Raw genomic sequence first — 19,228 nt, 5'->3', positions numbered from 1 at the left:
CCTTCCTTACTTTGAACTTAGGGAGGCAATGGCCTAGTGGTATTATCGCTAGACTCAGTTAATGTTCTGGGGACCCCGGGTTCAAGACCTGCTACGGCAGATGGTGGAATTCAAATTCAATAAAAAATATCTGGAATTAAGAATCTACATGACAATGAAGCCATTGTCGATTGTCAGAAAAATTCATCTGGGTTTTTCCTTCCTTTGGGGAAGGAAATCTGCTGTCCTTACCTGGTCTGGCCTACATGTGACTCCAAAGCCACAACAATGTGGCTGACTCTCAAATGCCCTCAAGCAACGAGGAATGGCAATAAATGCTGGCCAGCCAGCCAGCAACACCCATGTCCCAGGGATGAATAAAAAAGAACTGGTGTCCCTTGTGATTGTCACTTCTGCCAACTTCTCACCTTATCAATACCCCACATAATTTTATAACTTCTATCAGATTGCCCCTCAGCCTCTGCCTTTCCAGAGAAACAAGCCCAGTTTATTCAATCTCTCCTCATAGCTAATACCCACCATCCCAGGCAACATCCTGGGAAACCTTTCCTGTATTCCCTCTCAAGCCTCCATGTCCTTCTGGTAGTGTGGTGACCAGAATTGGACACAGTATTCCAAATGTGGCCTAACCAATACTTTAGAGAACTGTAACATAATTTGCCAACTTTTATACTTTGTGGCCCAGCCAATGAAGGCAAGTATGCCATCTGCTTTCTTCACCACCTTTTCCACCTGTGCTGCCACTTTTAAGGATCCGTGGACTTGCACACCCAGATCTGTGTGTCTATGCTCCTGATGTTCTGCCATTTATTGTATAGTTCCCACCTGAATTGGATCTACCAAAATGCATCACCTCACATTTGTCTGAATTAAATTTCATCTGCCATTTCTCTGCCAATTTTCCAGCCTAACTATATCCTGCTTATTCTCGAACAATCTTAATCACCAGCCGCAATTCCAGCCATCTTAGTATAATCTGCAACCTTGCTAATGTTTACTTCCAAGTCATTTATATATATCACAAACAGGAGAGGTCCCAGCACTGATCCCTGCAGAACACCACTAGTTACAGACCTTCATTCAGAAAAACACCCTTTCACCGCTGCCCTCTTTCTTCTATGGCCAAGCCATTTCTGAATCCATCTCGCTATTTTATCCCTAATTTAACCTTTTGCACCAGCCTGCCATGAGGGACCCTGTCAAATGCCTTATTAAAGTCCATGTGGACAACACCCACAGCCTTTCTGTCATCAATCATTTTTGTCACTGCCTCAGAAACCTCAATCAAATTAGTGAGACATGACTTACCTTGTACAAAACCATGCTGTCTCTAGCTAATAAGACCATTCTGTTCCAAATGTATATCGATCCTATCCCTAAGAATCTTCTCCAACACTTTCGCTATCACTGACATTAAGCTCACTGGCCTATAATTACCCAGGTTAAGCTTGCTATGTTCCATAAAATATATAAAGTATATAAAAGTACTCCATTAAACTATGCTACTTATTTCACCAAAAGCATAATCAAACAAGTAGAAGGCCTGAAAACAAAGGTGAGAAAATTTTGCTACAACTACACAAAGCCCTGGTTAGGCTCCATTTGGAGAAAAACAGAACAGATTCGCCAGAACGTTACTAGAGTTCCAAGGGCTCGATTATGCAAAATAATTAGGAAAACAGACATTTTCTGGAATATAAAAAATTAAGGGATGATTTTTTGACTCAGGAAGGTTTTTTGACTCAGTATGTAGATAGGCCAACTAGAGGTGAGGCTATATTGGATTTGGTGCTGGGAAATGAGCCAGACCAGGTGCTAGACTTGGAAGTTGGTGTGCATTTTGGTGATAGTGACCACAATTCGGTTACGTTCACCTTAGTGATGGAAAGGGATAGGCATGAACCTCGGGTCAGTAGTTTTAGCTGGGGGAAGGGTAATTATGAGGCTATTAGGAGAGAATTAGGAAGCATAGGTTGGACTAGGAGATTACAGGGACTGGGAACGTCTGAAATGTGGAGTTTTTTCAAGGAGCAGCTACTGCGAGTCCGTGATAGGTATGTCCCTGTCAGGCAAGGAGGAATTGGTAGGGCTAGGGAACCGTGGTGCACCAAAAAAGTTTTTTCGTTGGTTAAGAGGAAAAAGGAGGCTTATGTTCGGATGAGACATGAGGGCTCGGGTAGTGCACTAGAAAACTTTAGATTGGCTAGGAGGGAGTTGAAGAGTGAGCTAAGAAGGGCTAAAAGAGGACATGAGAAGACTTTGGCTGATAGGATTAAGGAGAATCCTAAGGCGTTCTATAGGTATGTTAAGAACACAAGGTTGGTTAGGGCAAGATTAGGGCCAGTTATAGACAGCAGAGGGAAGTTATGTGTGGAACCGGAGGAGATTGGAGAGGCATTGAACCAATATTTCTCTTCGGTGTTCACGCAAGGGGACATGGATATAGCTGAGGAGGACACTGGATTGCAGGGGAGTAGAATTGACAGTGTTGCAGTTGATAAGGAGGATGTGCTAGATATTCTGGAGGGTCTGAAAATAGATAAGTTCCCTGGTCTGGATGGGATTTACCCCAGGATTCTCTGGGAGGCAAGAGAAGTGATTGCAGAGCCTCTGGCTCTGACCTTCAGGTCGTCGTTGGCCTCTGGTATAGTACCGGAAGATTGGAGGTTAGCGAATGTTGTCCCATTGTTTAAGAAGGGGAACAGAGACTTCCCCGGGAATTATAGACCGGTGAGTCTCACTTCTGTTGTGGGCAAGGTTTTAGAAAAAATTATTCGGGATAGGATTTATAGTTATTTGGAGAGTAAAGAATTGATTGGAGATAGTCAGCATGGTTTTGTGGCGGGTAGGTCGTGCCTTACTAACCTTATTGAGTTTTTTGAGAAAGTGACCAAAGAGGTGGATGGGGGTAAGGCAGTGGACGTGGTGTATATGGATTTTAGTAAGGCGTTTGATAAGGTTCACCATGGTAGGCTTCTGCAGAAAATGCAGATGTATGGGATTGGGGGTGATCTAGGGAATTGGATCAGGAATTGGCTAGCAGATAGGAGACAGAGGGTGGTGGTTGATGGTAAATATTCATCATGGAGTTCGGTTTCGAGTGGTGTGCCTCAGGGATCTGTTTTGGGGCCACTGCTGTTTGTAATTTTTATTAATGATCTGGATGAGGGTATAGTTGGGTGGATTAGTAAGTTTGCTGATGACACCAAAGTCGGAGGTGTGGTACATAGTGATGAAGGGTGTCATAGTTTGCAGGAAGACTTGGACAGGTTGCAGAGCTGGGCCGAGAGGTGGCGGATGGAGTTTAATGCGGAGAAGTGTGAGGTAATTCACTTTGGTAGGAATAACAGATGTGTCGAGTATAGGGCTAACGGGAGGACTTTGAATAGTGTGGATGAGCAGAGGGATCTAGGTGTATGTGTACATAGATCCCTGAAAGTTGGGAGTCAAGTAGATAAGGTTGTTAAGAAGGCATACGGTGTCTTGGCGTTTATTGGTAGGGGGATTGAATTTAGGAGTCGCAGCGTCATGTTGCAACTGTACACAACTCTGGTGCGGCCGCACTTGGAGTACTGTGTGCAGTTCTGGTCCCCACATTATAGGAAGGATGTGGAGGCATTGGAGAGGGTGCAGAGGAGGTTTACCAGAATGTTGCCTGGTATGGAGGGGAGGTCCTATGAGGAGAGGCTGAGGGATTTGGGGTTGTTTTCGCTGGAAAGAAGGCGGCTAAGAGGGGATCTTATTGAAACATATAAGATGATTAGAGGTTTAGATAGGGTGGATAGTAATAGCCTTTTTCCTCTGATGGAGAAATCTAGCACGAGGGGGCATGGCTTTAAATTAAGGGGTGGTAGTTATAGGATGGATGTCAGGGGTAGGTTCTTTACCCAGAGGGTGGTGAGGGATTGGAATGCCCTGCCTGCTGCAGTTGTAAATGTGCCTAGTTTGGGGGCGTTTAAGAGATCCGTGGATAGGTTTATGGACGAGAAGGGATTGGTTTAGGTTAGTGGGTCATTGTTTTTTAACTGGTCGGCGCAACATCGTGGGCTGAAGGGCCTGTTCTGCGCTGTAATGTTCTATGTTCTAACTGAATTTTTACCAAAATTCATTGATTGAGGTTATTTATTCTTTGCTTGAATGTGAGAATTCCTGCCTGCCCCTTATTGACCTGCTGCCTTCATAAACTGCTGTAGTCCATCTGGTGATGGTGCTCCCGTTATACTGCTGGGAAAACATTTCAGAATTTTGACCCAGCAACAATAGACAAACAGTGATATATTTTCAACTCAGGATGACTCAACAGGGAACCTGCAGGTGGTGGGGTTATCCTTTGTCTCCTGCCCTTGTCCTTCTAGGCAGTAGGGGTTGGGGGTTGAAGGTGTTGCTAAATAAATGTTGGTGAGTTACTGCAGTGCACTGTGCAGACGGTACACACGATCAGCACTGCGCACTGGTGGTGGATGAGTTGCTGTTGAACTTGCTGCTTTATTGTGCATGGTGTCATGTTTCTGGAGCTGCAGTCTTTGAGGTACAGGATGGAGTGCATGAGGATAAAGTCAGAAAGCAGTGCTTTTGAGCACAAGGGTTAATTGTGCTGTGCATCTCCATGAAAGAGTATAAATATCCAACTTACCAGGATTGCCACGTTTCAGGGCATGCTCAATGACAGCAATAACAGCAATGGAAGTCACCACAGTAACACCAATCATCTGTAGTCGAATGTCCAACCACTGTACTGCAGTATTGCCAGCGTAAAGACAGCGCTGGTTCAGCTCAAGGCGGCGACTATTCTCTTCCTCAAACCTCAACACATAACAAGAGAAAACTTAGCAAAAACGAGACAAACCAAATAGACAACAACATATACATTATTAATAAATGAACTGAACTGAAATGAAGGTAACTAAGACCTTATCCTGAGTGTATGCAGGTAACAATATTGGAAAGATGAGTTAACTATTGATGGAGGCCTTCAAGGTAAAGTCTTGAATGTAGAGCCTACACTACTCAGACTCTTTGGAGTATATGGCAATCCAGACCAGGCTCGATTTATATGAAACATCCAATCCAACACTCCTGTACTTGGTATGGGCCCAGTCAGCAGTCAGCAGTGGGCACACTGGAATATAATCTGAGTCCAAGACAAGCTCAAACTCAACTTCTGGACATATGGTTCAGCATTACAACTCCATCATCAACGTAGTCAAGACCATAATAAAAGCAAAGATTGCAGATACTGGAATCTGAAACAGGAAATGCTGAAAAATCTCTGGAGGTCTGACAGTATCTGTGGGTAGAGAATAGAGCCAACATTTTGAGTTGAGGTGACCCTTCGTCAGAGCCCTGACAAAGGGTCATCTAGACTTTGATAATCTAGGCTCTGATAGCAAAATACTGCAGAGGTTGGAACTTGGAAATAAAAACAGGAAACGCTGGAAAAACTCAGCAGCTCTGGCAATATCAATGGAGAAACAGAGTTCATCTTTCAAGTCTGTCTGACTTTTCTTCAGAGCTGAAACATTGGGCCTGATTTTACCATTGCGCTGTGCATGTTTTTGGGCACGAAAACTTGGTAAAGTCGGGCGTGAGGCCATTAATGTGATCCGTGTCCGCACAGATGCCCACTTTACCGAGGCCCGAAAATAGCCGCAATCCAATTCATGTCCAAAACAGGCACAAGGGCAATTTAAATGCATTGAAATTGAATTAATGGGCTGCCCTCCCAACTTTACCAACATTTCCCCCTTTACCATGGCATTTGCCCATTCAGATTCGGCACAAAATAGACCTGCTGGGTAAAGGTGTGTTTCGGGCACTCCAGCTTCTGAGGGGGAGTTCAGAGCTTCCAGCGGCTCTCTGACTCAGAGTGGGAGGGAGGCACCAGCCAGCTCACTCTCAGGTAAGAGGGGAAGGGGGGTGTGCGGGACAAGGGAGACCCGATCATTCCCTGGTGGATGGGGGGGTGGGGAGAGGGGACAGATCACTCTCTGGTAGCGGGGAGGGGGTGGGGCAGAGGGAGGCCCGGTTGTTGAGTGGTGAGGGGGCGGAGGGGGTGGGGCAGAGGGAGGCCCGGTTGTTGAGTGGTGAGGGGGCGGAGGGGGTGGGGCAGAGGGAGGCCCAGTTGTTGAGTGGTGAGGGGGCAGAGGGGGTGGGGCAGAGGGAGGCCCAGTTGTTGAGTGGTGAGGGGGTGGAGGGAGTGGGGCAGAGGGAGGCCCGGTTGTTGAGTGGTGAGGGGGCAGAGGGGGTGGGGCAGAGGGAGGCCCGGTTGTTGAGTGGTGAGGGGGTGGAGGGAGTGGGGCAGAGGGAGGCCCGGTTGTTGAGTGGTGAGGGGGCAGAGGGGGTGGGGCAGAGGGAGGCCCGGTTCCTGTCTGGTTGGTGGTTTTGGGCGGTGGAGGAGGGGGACCCGGTTCCTGTCTGGTTGGTGGTTTTGGGCGGTGGGGGAGGGGGACCCGGTTCCTGTCTGGTTGGTGGTTTTGGGCGGTGGGGGAGGGGGACCCGGTTCCTGTCTGGTTGGTGGTTTTGGGCGGTGGGGGAGGGGGACCCGGTTCCTGTCTGGTTGGTGGTTTTGGGCGGTGGAGGAGGGGGACCCGGTTCCTGTCTGGTTGGTGGTTTTGGGCGGTGGAGGAGGGGGACCCGGTTCCTGTCTGGTTGGTGGTTTTGGGCGGTGGGGGAGGGGGACCCGGTTCCTGTCTGGTTGGTGGTTTTGGGCGGTGGGGGAGGGGGACCCGGTTCCTGTCTGGTTGGTGGTTTTGGGCGGTGGGGGAGGGGGACCCGGTTCCTGTCTGGTTGGTGGTTTTGGGCGGTGGAGGAGGGGGACCCGGTTCCTGTCTGGTTGGTGGTTTTGGGCGGTGGGGGAGGGGGACCCGGTTCCTGTCTGGTTGGTGGTTTTGGGCGGTGGGGGAGGGGGACCCGGTTCCTGTCTGGTTGGTGGTTTTGGGCGGTGGGGGAGGGGGACCCGGTTCCTGTCTGGTTGGTGGTTTTGGGCGGTGGAGGAGGGGGACCCGGTTCCTGTCTGGTTGGTGGTTTTGGGCGGTGGGGGAGGGGGACCCGGTTCCTGTCTGGTTGGTGGTTTTGGGCGGTGGGGGAGGGGGACCCGGTTCCTGTCTGGTTGGTGGTTTTGGGCGGTGGAGGAGGGGGACCCGGTTCCTGTCTGGTTGGTGGTTTTGGGCGGTGGGGGAGGGGGACCCGGTTCCTGTCTGGTTGGTGGTTTTGGGCGGTGGGGGAGGGGGACCCGGTTCCTGTCTGGTCTCGAGTGGGCTTAGGGTGGAAGGGCAGGCAGAGGGGCTCCGCTGGCACTCTGTGGGTGGATAAGGGGTGATATCTGTGGGGGCCATCACTCCCGTTTTTCAGCCCTGGGCCACCTGATTTGCTTTTTCCAGTCTGGGAGTGATGTGCCGGGGTACAGGTTTCAGATTGGTTTGAGAGCTGTGAGTGTTTGGGCTGTGAGAAGCCCTGCCCACACTCTGATTCACAGCCACAGTGCTTTCTCAGGGAGAGTGTGTATGGGGACAGCTACACCTGAGAACACATTTCCAAGTCGGATCTGAATTCCACCCAGAATCAGCACTCAGAATGGAAATGGTCAAATCAGGCCATTAACTCTCTTTCTCTCTGTACAGACGCTGACACAGCTGCTGAGTTTATCCAACAGCTTTTGTTTTCAAGTCGAGAACACACCTGACTAGCTTTGTCAGACCTACAGCATCCTAAATAACAATTAATAAAGGCATCTCAAGAGACCACATGTAAATGAAATGCTTCAAATCCAAATGTTTTCAGTCAAGAACTGGGGTCCAGTAGCATCATGATTATGTTACTGGATTACAATCTCAAAGCCTGGATTAATATTCTGCCACCATGGAATTTAAAGCTGGGAAATAATAACCATAAGGCGATAGGATTGCTGTGAAGACCCATCAGGTTCACCCTGTGCCTTAAAGAAGGAGGTGGTTTGAATCAGAGGCATTTCAGTCTGAGATGTGTGACTTTGTGTCTGTCCACTTCCAAGCTTGTTGCAAACAGGCACATTGTGGTTCTGTTACTGAACCAGTCATCCAAAGAAATGAGTTTAAATCCTGTCTGAGCACAGCTGAAATCTTGAATGGTGGTGTGGGATCAGCTGGTTTAAGGATCACTCCTGTACTGACATACTACCCTCACCGGATCCCACTTCATTCAGGATGGGATAAGAACATAAGAAATAGGAGCAGGAGTAGGCCATGTAGCCCTTCGAGCCTGTCCCGCCATTCAATAAGATCATGGCTGATCTGAAGTGGATCAGTTCCACTTTCCCGCTTTCTCCCCTTAACCCTTAATCCCCTTGTCTGTCAAAAACCTATCTACCCGTGACTTAAATATATTTAGTGAGGCAGCCTCCACCACTTCAACGGGCAGAGAATTCCAGAGATTCACCACCCTTTGAGTGAAGAAGTTCCTCCTCAACTCTGATCTAAACTGCCCCCCCCCCTTATCTTGAGGCTGTGCCCTCTAGTCCTGCTGTCCTTTCTAAGCGGGAAGAATCTCTCCACCTCTACTCTATCCATCCCATTCATTATCTTATACGTCTCTATAAGATCCCCCCTCAGCTTCTAAACTTCAACGAGTACAGATCCAGTCTATTTAGTCTCTCTTCATAGTCCAACCCCCTCATCTCCGGTATCAGCCTAGTGAACCTCCTCTGCACTCCCTCCAAGGCCAAAATATCCTTGCGCAAGTGCAGCGACCAAAACTGCACACAGTACTCCAGCTGCGGCCTCACCAGTACCCTGTACAGTTGCAGCAAGACCTCCCTACTTTTATATTCTATCCCCCTCGCTATGAAGGCCAGCATCCCATTCGCCTTCTTGATCACCTGCTTCACCTGCAGACTGGGTTTTTGCGACTCATGCACAAGGACCCCCAGGTCCCTCTGCACCGTAGCATGCTGCAGCTTTTCGCCCTTTAAGTAGTAATCCCTCCTACTATTATTTCTGCCAAAGTGGATAACCTCACATTTGCTAACATCGTACTCCATCTGCCAGGTCCTCGCCCACTCGCTCAGCCTATCCAGATCCCTCTGCAGACTTCCCACACCCTCCACGCAATTTTCCACTCATCTTCATGTCATCAGCAAATTTCGTCACCCTACACTCAGCCCCCTCCTCCAGATCATCTATATAAATGGTAAATAGCTGAGGCCCCAGCACCGATCCCTGCGGCACTCCGCTAGTCACCAACCGCCAATCAGAATAGCACCCATTGATACCGACTCTCTGCCTCCTATTAGACAGCCAATCCCCTATCCACGCTAACACCTTACCCGCAACTCCATGCACTCTAACCTTCTGTAACAACCTTTTATGAGGCACCTTATCAAACGCCTTTTGAAAATCTAAAAACACCACATCCACTGGTTCCCCTCTGTCTACCGCACTAGTCACATCCTCATAGAAATCCAATAAATTCGTCAAACACGACTTCCCCTTAACAAATCCATGCTGCGTCTGCTCGATCAAACCATTCTTTTCTAGGTGCCTCACTATTTCTTCTTTGATGACAGATTCTAGCATTTTTCCGACTACAGACGTTAAACTAACCAGCCTATAATTCCCTGCCTTTTGTCTGCTACCTTTTTTAAACGACGGCGTAACATTAGCCATTTTCCAATCATCTGGCACTTCCCCAGAGTCCAGCGAATTTTGATAAATAATTACTAAGGTATCTGCTATCACCTCTGCCATTTCTTTCAGAACCCTGGGATGCATTCCGTCCGGTCCTGGGGACTTGTCCACCATCAGTCCCATTCGTCTATCAAGCACTACCTCTCTTGTGATAGTAATCACACTTAGGCCCTCATCTCCTACCATCCTTCTATCTTTAATATCCGGCAAACTATTCGCGTCCTCCTCCGTGAAGACCGAGGCAAAAAACTTATTTAAAGCCTCAGCCATTTCCTCATTGCCCACCACTAAATCCAACATTCACTCTAGCCAGCCTCCTCCTCTTTATATATTTGTAAAAACTTTTACTGTCATTTTTTATATTTAGAGCTAGTTTAGCTTCATACTCTATCTTTCCTTTCTTTATCATCTTCTTAGTCATTCTTTGATGATTTTTAAATCTTTCCCAATCTTCTAATCGCCCACTATTTTTAGCCACTCTGAACACATCAGCTTTTAATTTAATACTCTCCTTTATTTCCTTCGATAACCAAGGCTGGTTATCCCTTCTCCTGCAGTCCTTCTTTACCATTGGAATATATTTCTGCTGAGTACCGAAAACTATCTCCTTAAAAATCCTCCACTGTTCCTCAGCCATCCTACCAACCAATCTGCACCCCCAATCTACATTCGCCAATTCCTCTCTCATCCTATCGTATTCCCCCCTGTTCAAACAGAGGACACAGGTTCGGGAACCCATTTTCTCATCCTCCATCTGTATCAAAAACTCAACCATACAATGATCACTCTCCCCAAGAGGATCCTTCACCACAAGGTCCCTAATTCTACCCGCCTCGTTACATAACACCAGATCCAAGATAGCTCGCTCCCTCGTCGGCTCCAACACACACTGTTCAAGGAAACTATCCCGGCAGCATTCCAAGAACTCCTCCTCGAGTCCACCGTGTCCGACTTGGGTCAACCAATCAATATGCAGATTGAAATCCCCCCATAATTACGGCTGTTCCATTCCTGCACACCGCATTTATTTGTGCGTTAACAGCCCGCCCCACCTCCAGATCATCATTTGGGGACCTATAGACGACACCCACCAGCGTCTTCCTTCCTTTGCTGTTCCTAATCTCCACCCACAACGATTCCACTTTCTGCTCTTTGGTTCCTATATCATCCCTTGCTACCATCCTGATGCTATCCTTAATCAGCAGAGCTACGCACCCCCCTTTTTCCTCCCGCCTATCCTTCCTAAACACTTGATACCCCTGGACATTCAGCTCCCAGTCCCTGTCACCTTGCAATCACGTCTCTGCAATGGCCACCAGATCATATCCATTTGTGCTGATCTGCGCCACCAGCTCATCCACTTTATTCCGAATGCTTTGTGCATTCAGATAAAGTGTCTTTATCCCCGCCATTATCGGGACCCTATTTGAAGGAATAAGTGTTGCCCTTGTTGGTGAGACATGGAATCCCGACAGTGCCGACAAGGCCATTCGGTCCATTGAGTCTGGACTGAACTCTCTGACAGAATATCTTGCCCAGGCCCTCTTCCCCACCCTATCCCCAAAACCCCACACATTTCCTGTGCTTAATCCATCCAACCTACACAGCTTGGGACACGAAGGGGCAATATTGCACGGCCAATCCACCTTTGGACTGTGAGAGGAAACTGGAGCATCCAGGATCTGTTCCTGTGCTGTATTTTTCTTTGTACTTTGGAAGGAAAATTTTTTTTAAAATTTTTTTTTGTTTAATTTATTCTAATTCAATCCAATCAAATCAAATCCACTTCAGAGTCCCAACAAGTTGGGACATTCCCAATCCAAGCTGACAATACAGGACTCTCACCTCCTGTCTTGGGCTTGATCTATATGATCCAAGCTGATTGGATAGGCATTGCTTCTTCTCCTCCAAGGTTTGATCTTATTTGCACCTTAGCCAAAAGACCAAGATGTCGCTTGAAAAAAATTGCTTCAAATGAAGCTGAAATGTAACCTAACGACTTCAACCAAGCACAGCATGTCGATACTATACTTGATCTTAGCCAAAAGGCTGAGTGCTGACTTACAGATATTAAAAACAGTTATTGGTATTTTTTATATAAGATAGCATTTGCTATTATTTGCTACGAGACTCCTTTGGAAAATATTGACCCATTTTCTGAAAAGCTCACCTAGCAACTGCTCGAAATGCCCTGATGGTGGTCAGACCAGTTAGTGTTTCAGAAAACTGGGTATAAATTGGTGACAGTGTGATAGCCGTGAGGCGTTTCAACTCCCTTGAAGTAAAGCGATAGTAGCGCTGAATGTAGAAGTAGATTATAATCAATGGCACCAGAATCAGCAGGATCCATGGAAGACTGTAGCTAATCATCAGAATTGTACCAAACAGACCATACGAACTTGCCAGGAATATATTGAGGATAAAGGGTAAGGTGTCGTCGACACTGCAGAGATCAGTCGAGAAACGGTTCACAATGCGTCCAATAGGTGTCGTGTCAAAGAACATCATTGTTGCCTAAAAATATAATCAAAAACAACAAAAAACATTTTTCCAATTTTGCCCCCTATACTTGATCTATACTTGCCCCCTATACTGTGAGTTAGGCAGTTATCCAAAGCAGGAGGAGGCCATTCAGCCCTTTGAGTCTGCTTTATCATTCACTTTGATCATGGCTAATCATCAAATTCAGTATCCTGATCACCCTTTAACCCCTTATCCCTTGATCCCTTTAGTCCAAGAGCTACGCCTAATTTCTTCTTGGCCCCAACTACATTCTATGACAGTGAATTGCGCACATTCAGCCCCACTTTGGGTGAAAACATTTCTCCTCACCTCAGTTCTAAACAGTTTACCCCTTATCTGCAAACTCTGACCCCTAGTTCTGCACTCCTCTCTATCGGAAACGTTCTTTCTGAATCCACCCTGCCTAACCCTCCAATGAATATAATGCTAACTGATTTAATTTCCCCTCATTCGATAGAGCTGGGTGGCACAGTGACACAGTGATTAGCACTGCTGCCTCACAGTACCAGGGGCCCGGGTTCAATTCTCAGCTTTGGTCACCGTCTGCGCGGAGTTTGCACACTCTCCCCATGTCTGCGTGGGTTTCTTCTGGGTACTCCGATTTCCTCCCACAGTCTGAAAGACATGTTGGTTAGGTATACCGGCCGTGCTAAATTCTCTCTCAGTGTACCCAGACAGGCGCCGGAGTGTGGCGACTTGGGAATTTTCACACTAACTTCATTGCAGTTCTGGGGAAGATGGGACCTGTACAAACTGGATGGTTTGCATCTGAATCGGAGAGGCACCGATATCCTGGGAGGGAAATTTACTATGGCTCTTCAGGGGGTTTAAACTAATTTGTCAGGGGGATGAGAAAACGAGCTGTCGTCCAGAAGCCAGTGTTGAGGGTAGTGAGGTACTGAGGAAGGTGTCAAGGTCGCAGGAGTTACAGGCAGACAGGATGGTGGATTGAAGTGTATCTACTTCAATGCAAGGAGCATCAGGAATAAGGAAGGTGAACTTGGAGCGTGGATTGGTACTTGGGACTATGATGTTGTGGCCATTACAGAGACATGGTTAGAACAGGGACAAGAATGGGTGTTGGTAGTTCCAGGGTATAGGTGTTTCAGTAAGAGTAGGGAAGGCGGTAAAAGAGATGGAGGAGCAGCATTGTTAATCAAGGATAGCTTAACGGCTGCTGAAAGGCATTTCGAGGGTGATCTGCCTTCTGAGATAATATGGGCTGAAGTTAGAAATAGGAAAGGATCGGTCACGTTGTTAGGAGTTTTCTATAGGCCCCCAAATAGTAATAGAGATGTGGAGGAGGAAATGGCAAAACAGATTATGGATAGGTGTGGAGGTCACAGGGTAGTTATCATGGGTGACTTTAACTTTCCAAATATTGATTGGAACCTTTACAGGCCAAATAGTTCGGATGGGACACTTTTTATACAGTGTGTGCAGGAGAGTTTCCTGACACAATACGTGGATAAGCCGACAAGAGGTGGAGCCACACTGGACTTGGTACTGGATAATGAACCGGGCCAAGTGTTAGATTTGTTTGTGGGAGAACACTTTGGAGATAGTGATCACAATTCAGTGTCTTTCATTATTGAAATGGAGAGGGATAGGGTCACACAGCAGGGCAAGGTTTATAATTGGGGCAGGGGTAATTATGCGATTAGGCAAGAATTAGGGAGCATAAGATGGGAACAGAAACTGTCAGGTATGGGCACAAATGAAAAGTGGAGCTTGTTCAAGGAACAAATACCGTGTGGCCTTGATAGGTATGTCCTTGTCAGGCAGGGAGGAAACGGACGTGTGAGGGAACCATGGTTTACAAAAGAGGTTGAATGTCTTGTTAAGAGGAAAAAGGAAGCGTATGTAAGGATGAGAAAACAAGGTTCAGTTGGGTTGCTTGAGGGTTACAAGGTGCAAGGAATGAGTTAAAGAAAGGGCTTAGGAGAGCTAGACTATGGAAAGATTGACTATGAGGCTAAACTAGCTCTAAATATAAAAATGACAGTAAAAGTTTTTACAAATATATAAAGAGGAGGAGGCTGGCTAGAGTGAATGTTGGACCGATAGAGGATGAGAGGGGGGATTTAGCGGTGGGATATGAGGAAATGGCTGAGGCCTTGAATAAGTTTTTTGCCTCGGTCTTCACGGAGGAGGACGCGAATAGTTTGCTGGGTGTTAAAGGTAGAAGGTTGGTAGGAGTTGAGGGCCTGATTGCGATCACTGTCACTAGAGAGGTAGTGCTTGATAGACTAATGGGACTGAAGGTGGACAATGCATCCCAGGGTTGTGAAAGAAATGGCAGAGGTGATAGTGGATGCCTTAGTAATTATTTACCAAAATTTGCTGGATTCCGGGGAAGTGCCGGAAGATTGGAAAATGGCTAATGTTACATCTACGTAGCAGGCCAAAGGCAGGGAATTATAGGCCAGTTAGTTTAACATCTGTAGTTGGAAAAATGCTACAATCCGTCATCAAAGAAGAAATAGCGAGGCACCTAGAAAAGAATGGTTTGATCGAGCAGACGCAGCACGGATTCTTTAAGGGGAAGTCGTGTTTGACGAATTCATTGGATTTCTATGAGGATGTGACTAGTGCGGTAGACAGAGGGGAACCAGTGGATGGAGTGTTTTTAGATTTCCAAAAGGTGTTTGATAAGGTGCCTCATAAAAGGTTGCTACACAAGGTTAGAGTGCACGGAGTTGGGGGTAAGGTGTTAGTGTGGATAGAGGATTGGCTGTCTAATAGGAGGCAGAGAGTTGGTATCAATGGGTGCTATTCTGATTGACTAGTGGAGTGCCGCAGGGATCAGTGCTGGGGCCTCAATATATACCATTTATATAGATGATCTGGAGGAGGGGGCTGAGTGTAGGGTGTCGAAATTTGCTGATGACACGAAGATGAATGGAAAAGCAAATTGCGTGGAGGGTGTGGAAAGTCTGCAGAGGGATCTGGATAGGCTGGGCGAGTGGGCGAGGACATGTCAGCTGGAGTACAATGTTAGCAAGTGTGAGGTTATCCACTTTGGCAGAAATAATAGTAGGAGGGATTACTATTTAAAGGGCGAAAAGCTGCAGCATGCTACGGTGCAGAGGGACCTGGGGGTCCTTGTGCACGAATTGCAAAAACCCTGTCTGCAGGTGCAGCAGGTGATCAAGAAGGTGAATGGAATGCTGGCCTTTATAGCGAGGGGGATTGAATATAAAAGCAGGGAGGTCTTGCTGCAACTGTACAGGGCACTGGTGAGGCCGCAGCTGGAGTACTGTGTGCAGTTTTGGTCGCCATACTTGTGGAAGTATATATTGGCCTTGGAGGGTGTGCAGAGGGGGTTCACTAGGCTGATTCCGGAGATGAGGGGGTTGGACTATGAAGAGAAACTAACTAGACTAGGTCTGTACTCGTTGGAGTTTAGAAGAATGAGGGAGGATCTTATAGAGACATAAGATAATGAAAAGGATGGATAGGGTAGAGGTAGAGAGATTCTTCTCGCTTGGAAAGGATAGCAGGACTAGGGGGCACAGCCTCAAAATAAGGAGGGGGCAGTTTAGATCGGAGTTGAGGAGGAACTTCTTCACTCAAAGGGTGGTGAATCTCTGGAATTCTCTGCCCGTTGAAGTGGTGGAGGCTGCGTCGCTAAATATATTTAAGTCATGGGTAGATAGGTTTCTGATAGACAAGGGAATTAAGGGTTATGGGGAGAGGGCGGGAAAGTGGAACTGATCCACTTCAGATCAGCCATGATCTTATTGAATGGCGGGGCAGGCTCGAGGGGCTAGATGGCCTACTCCTGCTCCTATTTCCTATGTTCTTATGTTCTAGGGGGGGCATAAGAAGTCCTTGGCAGGTCGGATCAAGGAAAACCTCTTATGTGAGAAATAAAAGAATGACCAGGGTGAGGTTAGGGCCAGTCAAGGATAGTAGTGGGAACTTGTGCATGGAGTCGGAAGAGATGGGTGAGGCATTGAATGAATACGTTTCTTCAGTGTTCACTAAGGAGAGGGGCTATGTTTTTGAGGATGTGTGTGATACAGGCTGATAGGATGGAGGAGGTAGATGTTCTGAGAGAAGATGTATTCGCAATTTTGAAAAACCTGAGGATTGATAAGTCCCCTGGGCCAGATGGGATATATCCTAGGATGCTTCGGGAGGCAGGGGATGAGATTGCGGAGCCTTTAGCTTTGATTTTTGGGTCCTCACTGTCCACAGTGATTGTGCCAGAGGACTGGAGAGTGGTGAAAGTTGTTCCTCTCTTCAAGAAAGGAAATAGGAATGGCCCTGGTAATTATAAGCCAGTTAGTCTTACTTTGGTTGGTAAGTTAATGGAAAAGGTCCTGAGGGATAGGATTTATGACCATTTGGAAAGATGCAGCTTAATCCAGGAAAGTCAACACGGATTCGTGACGGGTAAGTCTTCCCTCACAAACTTGACTGAATTCTTTGAGGAGGTAACTAAGTGTGTAGATGAAGGTAAAGCAGTTGGTGTCGTATACATGGATTTTAATAAGGCATTTGATAAGGTTCCCCATGGTAGGCTCATGAAGAATGTAAAGAGGTGTGGGAGAGAAGGAAATTTGACCAATTGGATAAGTAACTGGCTGTCTCATACGCCAGTCCAACGCCGGCATACCCACATCATGTCTCATAGAAGTCATGATGTGGATATGCCAGCGTTGGACTGGGGTAAACACAGTAAAAAGTCTGACAACACCAGGTTTAAGTCCAACCGATTTATTTGACAGTAAACTCACAAGCTTTCACCTGAAGAAGAGGGAAACCTCGAAAGCTAGTGAGTTTACTATCAAATAAATCGGTTGGACTTAAACCTGGTGTTGTCAGACTTTTTACTGTCTCATAGAAGACAGAGGTTGGTGGTGGAAGGACAATTTTCAGACTGGAGGCCAGTTACCAGCGGTGTACCACAGGGATCAGTGCTGGGTCCTCTGCTGTTTATGATTTTTATCAATGACTGGGAAGAGGGGGCTGAAGGGTGGGTTAGTTGCTGATGACACCAAGGTTGGTGGAATAATGGATAAGGTGGAGGGCTCTTGCAGGCTGCAAAGAAACATTGATAGGATGTAGAGCTGGGCCGAAAAGTGGCAGATGGAGTTTGACCCTGATAAGTGTGAGGTGTTTCATTTTGATAGGACAAACTTGAATGCGGATTACAGAGTCAACGGCAGGGTTCTAAGGAATGTGGAGGAACAGAGAGACCTTGGGGTTCACATCCACAGATCTCTGAAGGTTGCCATTCAAGTGGATAGAGCCGTGAAAAAGGCTTATAGTGTGTTCACGTTTATTAACAGGGGGTTTGCGTTCAAGAGCTGTGGGGTTATGCTGCAACTATACCGGAGATCGGTGAGACCACGTTTGGAATATTGTGTTCAGTTCTGGTCACCTCACTATAAGAACGGTGTGGAAGCATTGGAGAGAGTGCTGGGGAGATTTACCAGGATGCTGCCTGGTTTGGAGGGTAGGTCTTATGAGGAAAGAACATAAGAACATAAGAAATAGGAGCAGGAGTAGGCCATCTAGCCCTTCGAGCCTGCCCCGCCATTCAATAAGATCATGGCTGATCTGTCGGGGTGGGAATGTGGAACTGAGCCACGACAGATCAGCCATGATCTTATTGAAAGGTTGAGGGAGGTGGGGCTTTTCTCTTTAGAGTGGAGGAGGATGAAAGGCGACTTAATAGAGGTTTATAAGATGATGAGGGGGATAGATAGAGTGGACATTCAGAGACCATCTCCTCGGGTGGATGTAGCTGTTACTGGGGGGCATAGAACATAGAACATTACAGCGCAGAACAGGCCCTTTGGCCCACGATGTTGCGCCGACCAGTTACAAAACAATGACCCACTAACCTAAACCAAACCCTTTCCATCCATAAACCTATCCACGGATCTCTTAAACACCCCCAAACTAGGCACATTTACAACTGCAGCAGGCAGGGCATTCCAATCCGTCACCACCCTCTGGGTAAAGAACCTACCCCTGACATCCGTCCTATAACTACCCCCCCTTAATTTAAAGCCATGCCCCCTCGTGCTAGCTTTCTCCATCCGAGGAAAAAGGCTATCACTATCCACCCTATCTAAACCTCTAATCATCTTATATGTTTCAATAAGGTCCCCTCTTAGCCGCCTTCTTTCCAACGAAAACAACCCCAAATCCCTCAGTCTCTCCTCATAGGACCTCCCCTCCATACCAGGCAACATCCTGGTAAACCTCCTCTGCACCCTCTCCAATGCCTCCACATCCTTCCTGTAATGTGGGGACCAGAACTGCACACAATACTCCAAGTGCGGACGCACCAGAGTTTTGTACAGTTGCAACATGATGTTGCGGCTTCTAAATTCAATCCCCCTACCAATAAACGCCATGACACCGTATGCCTTCCTAACAACCCTATCTACTTGATTCCCAACTTTCAGGGATCTATGTACACATACACCTAGATCCCTCTGTTCATCAACACTATTCAGAGTCCTACCATTAGCCGTATACTCTACACATCTGTTATTCCTGCCAAAGTGAATTACCTCACACTTTTCCGCATTAAACTCCATCCGCCACCTCTCGGCCCAGCTCTGCAACTTGTCCAAGTCTCCCTGTAAACTATGACACCCCTCTTCACTATCTACCACACCTCCGACTTTGGTGTCATCAGCAAATTTACTAATCCACCCAACTATACCCTCATCCAGATCATTAATAAAAATTACAAACAGCAGTGGCCCCAAAACAGATCCCTGAGGCACACCACTCGTAACCGAACTCCATGACGAATATTTACCATCAACCACCACCCTCTGTCTCCTATCTGCTAGCCAATTCCTGATTCAATTCCCTAGATCACCCCCAATCCCATACATCTGCATTTTCTGCAGAAGCCTACCATGGTGAACCTTATCAAACGCCTTACTAAAATCCATATATACCACGTCAACTGCCTTACCCCTATCCACCTCTTTGGTCACTTTCTCAAAAAACTCAATAAGGTTAGTAAGGCACAACCTACCTGCTACAAAGCCATGCTGACTATCTCTAAT

The 19,228-nt window shown here is 47.0% G+C and overlaps 1 protein-coding gene across 1 annotated transcript in view; it reads right to left on the bottom strand.

The window, feature by feature from the left end:
- abcc10 (ATP-binding cassette, sub-family C (CFTR/MRP), member 10) overlaps positions 1–19,228 on the bottom strand; it is a 185,868-nt gene that overhangs the window by 45,009 nt on the left and 121,631 nt on the right. Inside the window, exons 10-11 of the mRNA XM_080193456.1 lie at positions 11,830–12,173; positions 4,634–4,803 (exon numbers count right to left, since the gene is read on the bottom strand). Of these exons, the coding sequence (XP_080049582.1) occupies positions 4,634–4,803; positions 11,830–12,173 (514 nt within the window). The remainder of the gene's footprint in view (positions 1–4,633; positions 4,804–11,829; positions 12,174–19,228) is intronic.

The sequence above is a fragment of the Carcharhinus amblyrhynchos genome, chromosome 7, assembly GCF_965287045.1.
Source record: "Carcharhinus amblyrhynchos chromosome 7, sCarAmb.v2.hapA, whole genome shotgun sequence".
NCBI lineage: Eukaryota > Metazoa > Chordata > Chondrichthyes > Carcharhiniformes > Carcharhinidae > Carcharhinus > Carcharhinus amblyrhynchos.
The sequence above is the reverse complement of the archived record's forward strand: the minus strand, read 5'-3'. Positions and strand labels throughout refer to the sequence as shown.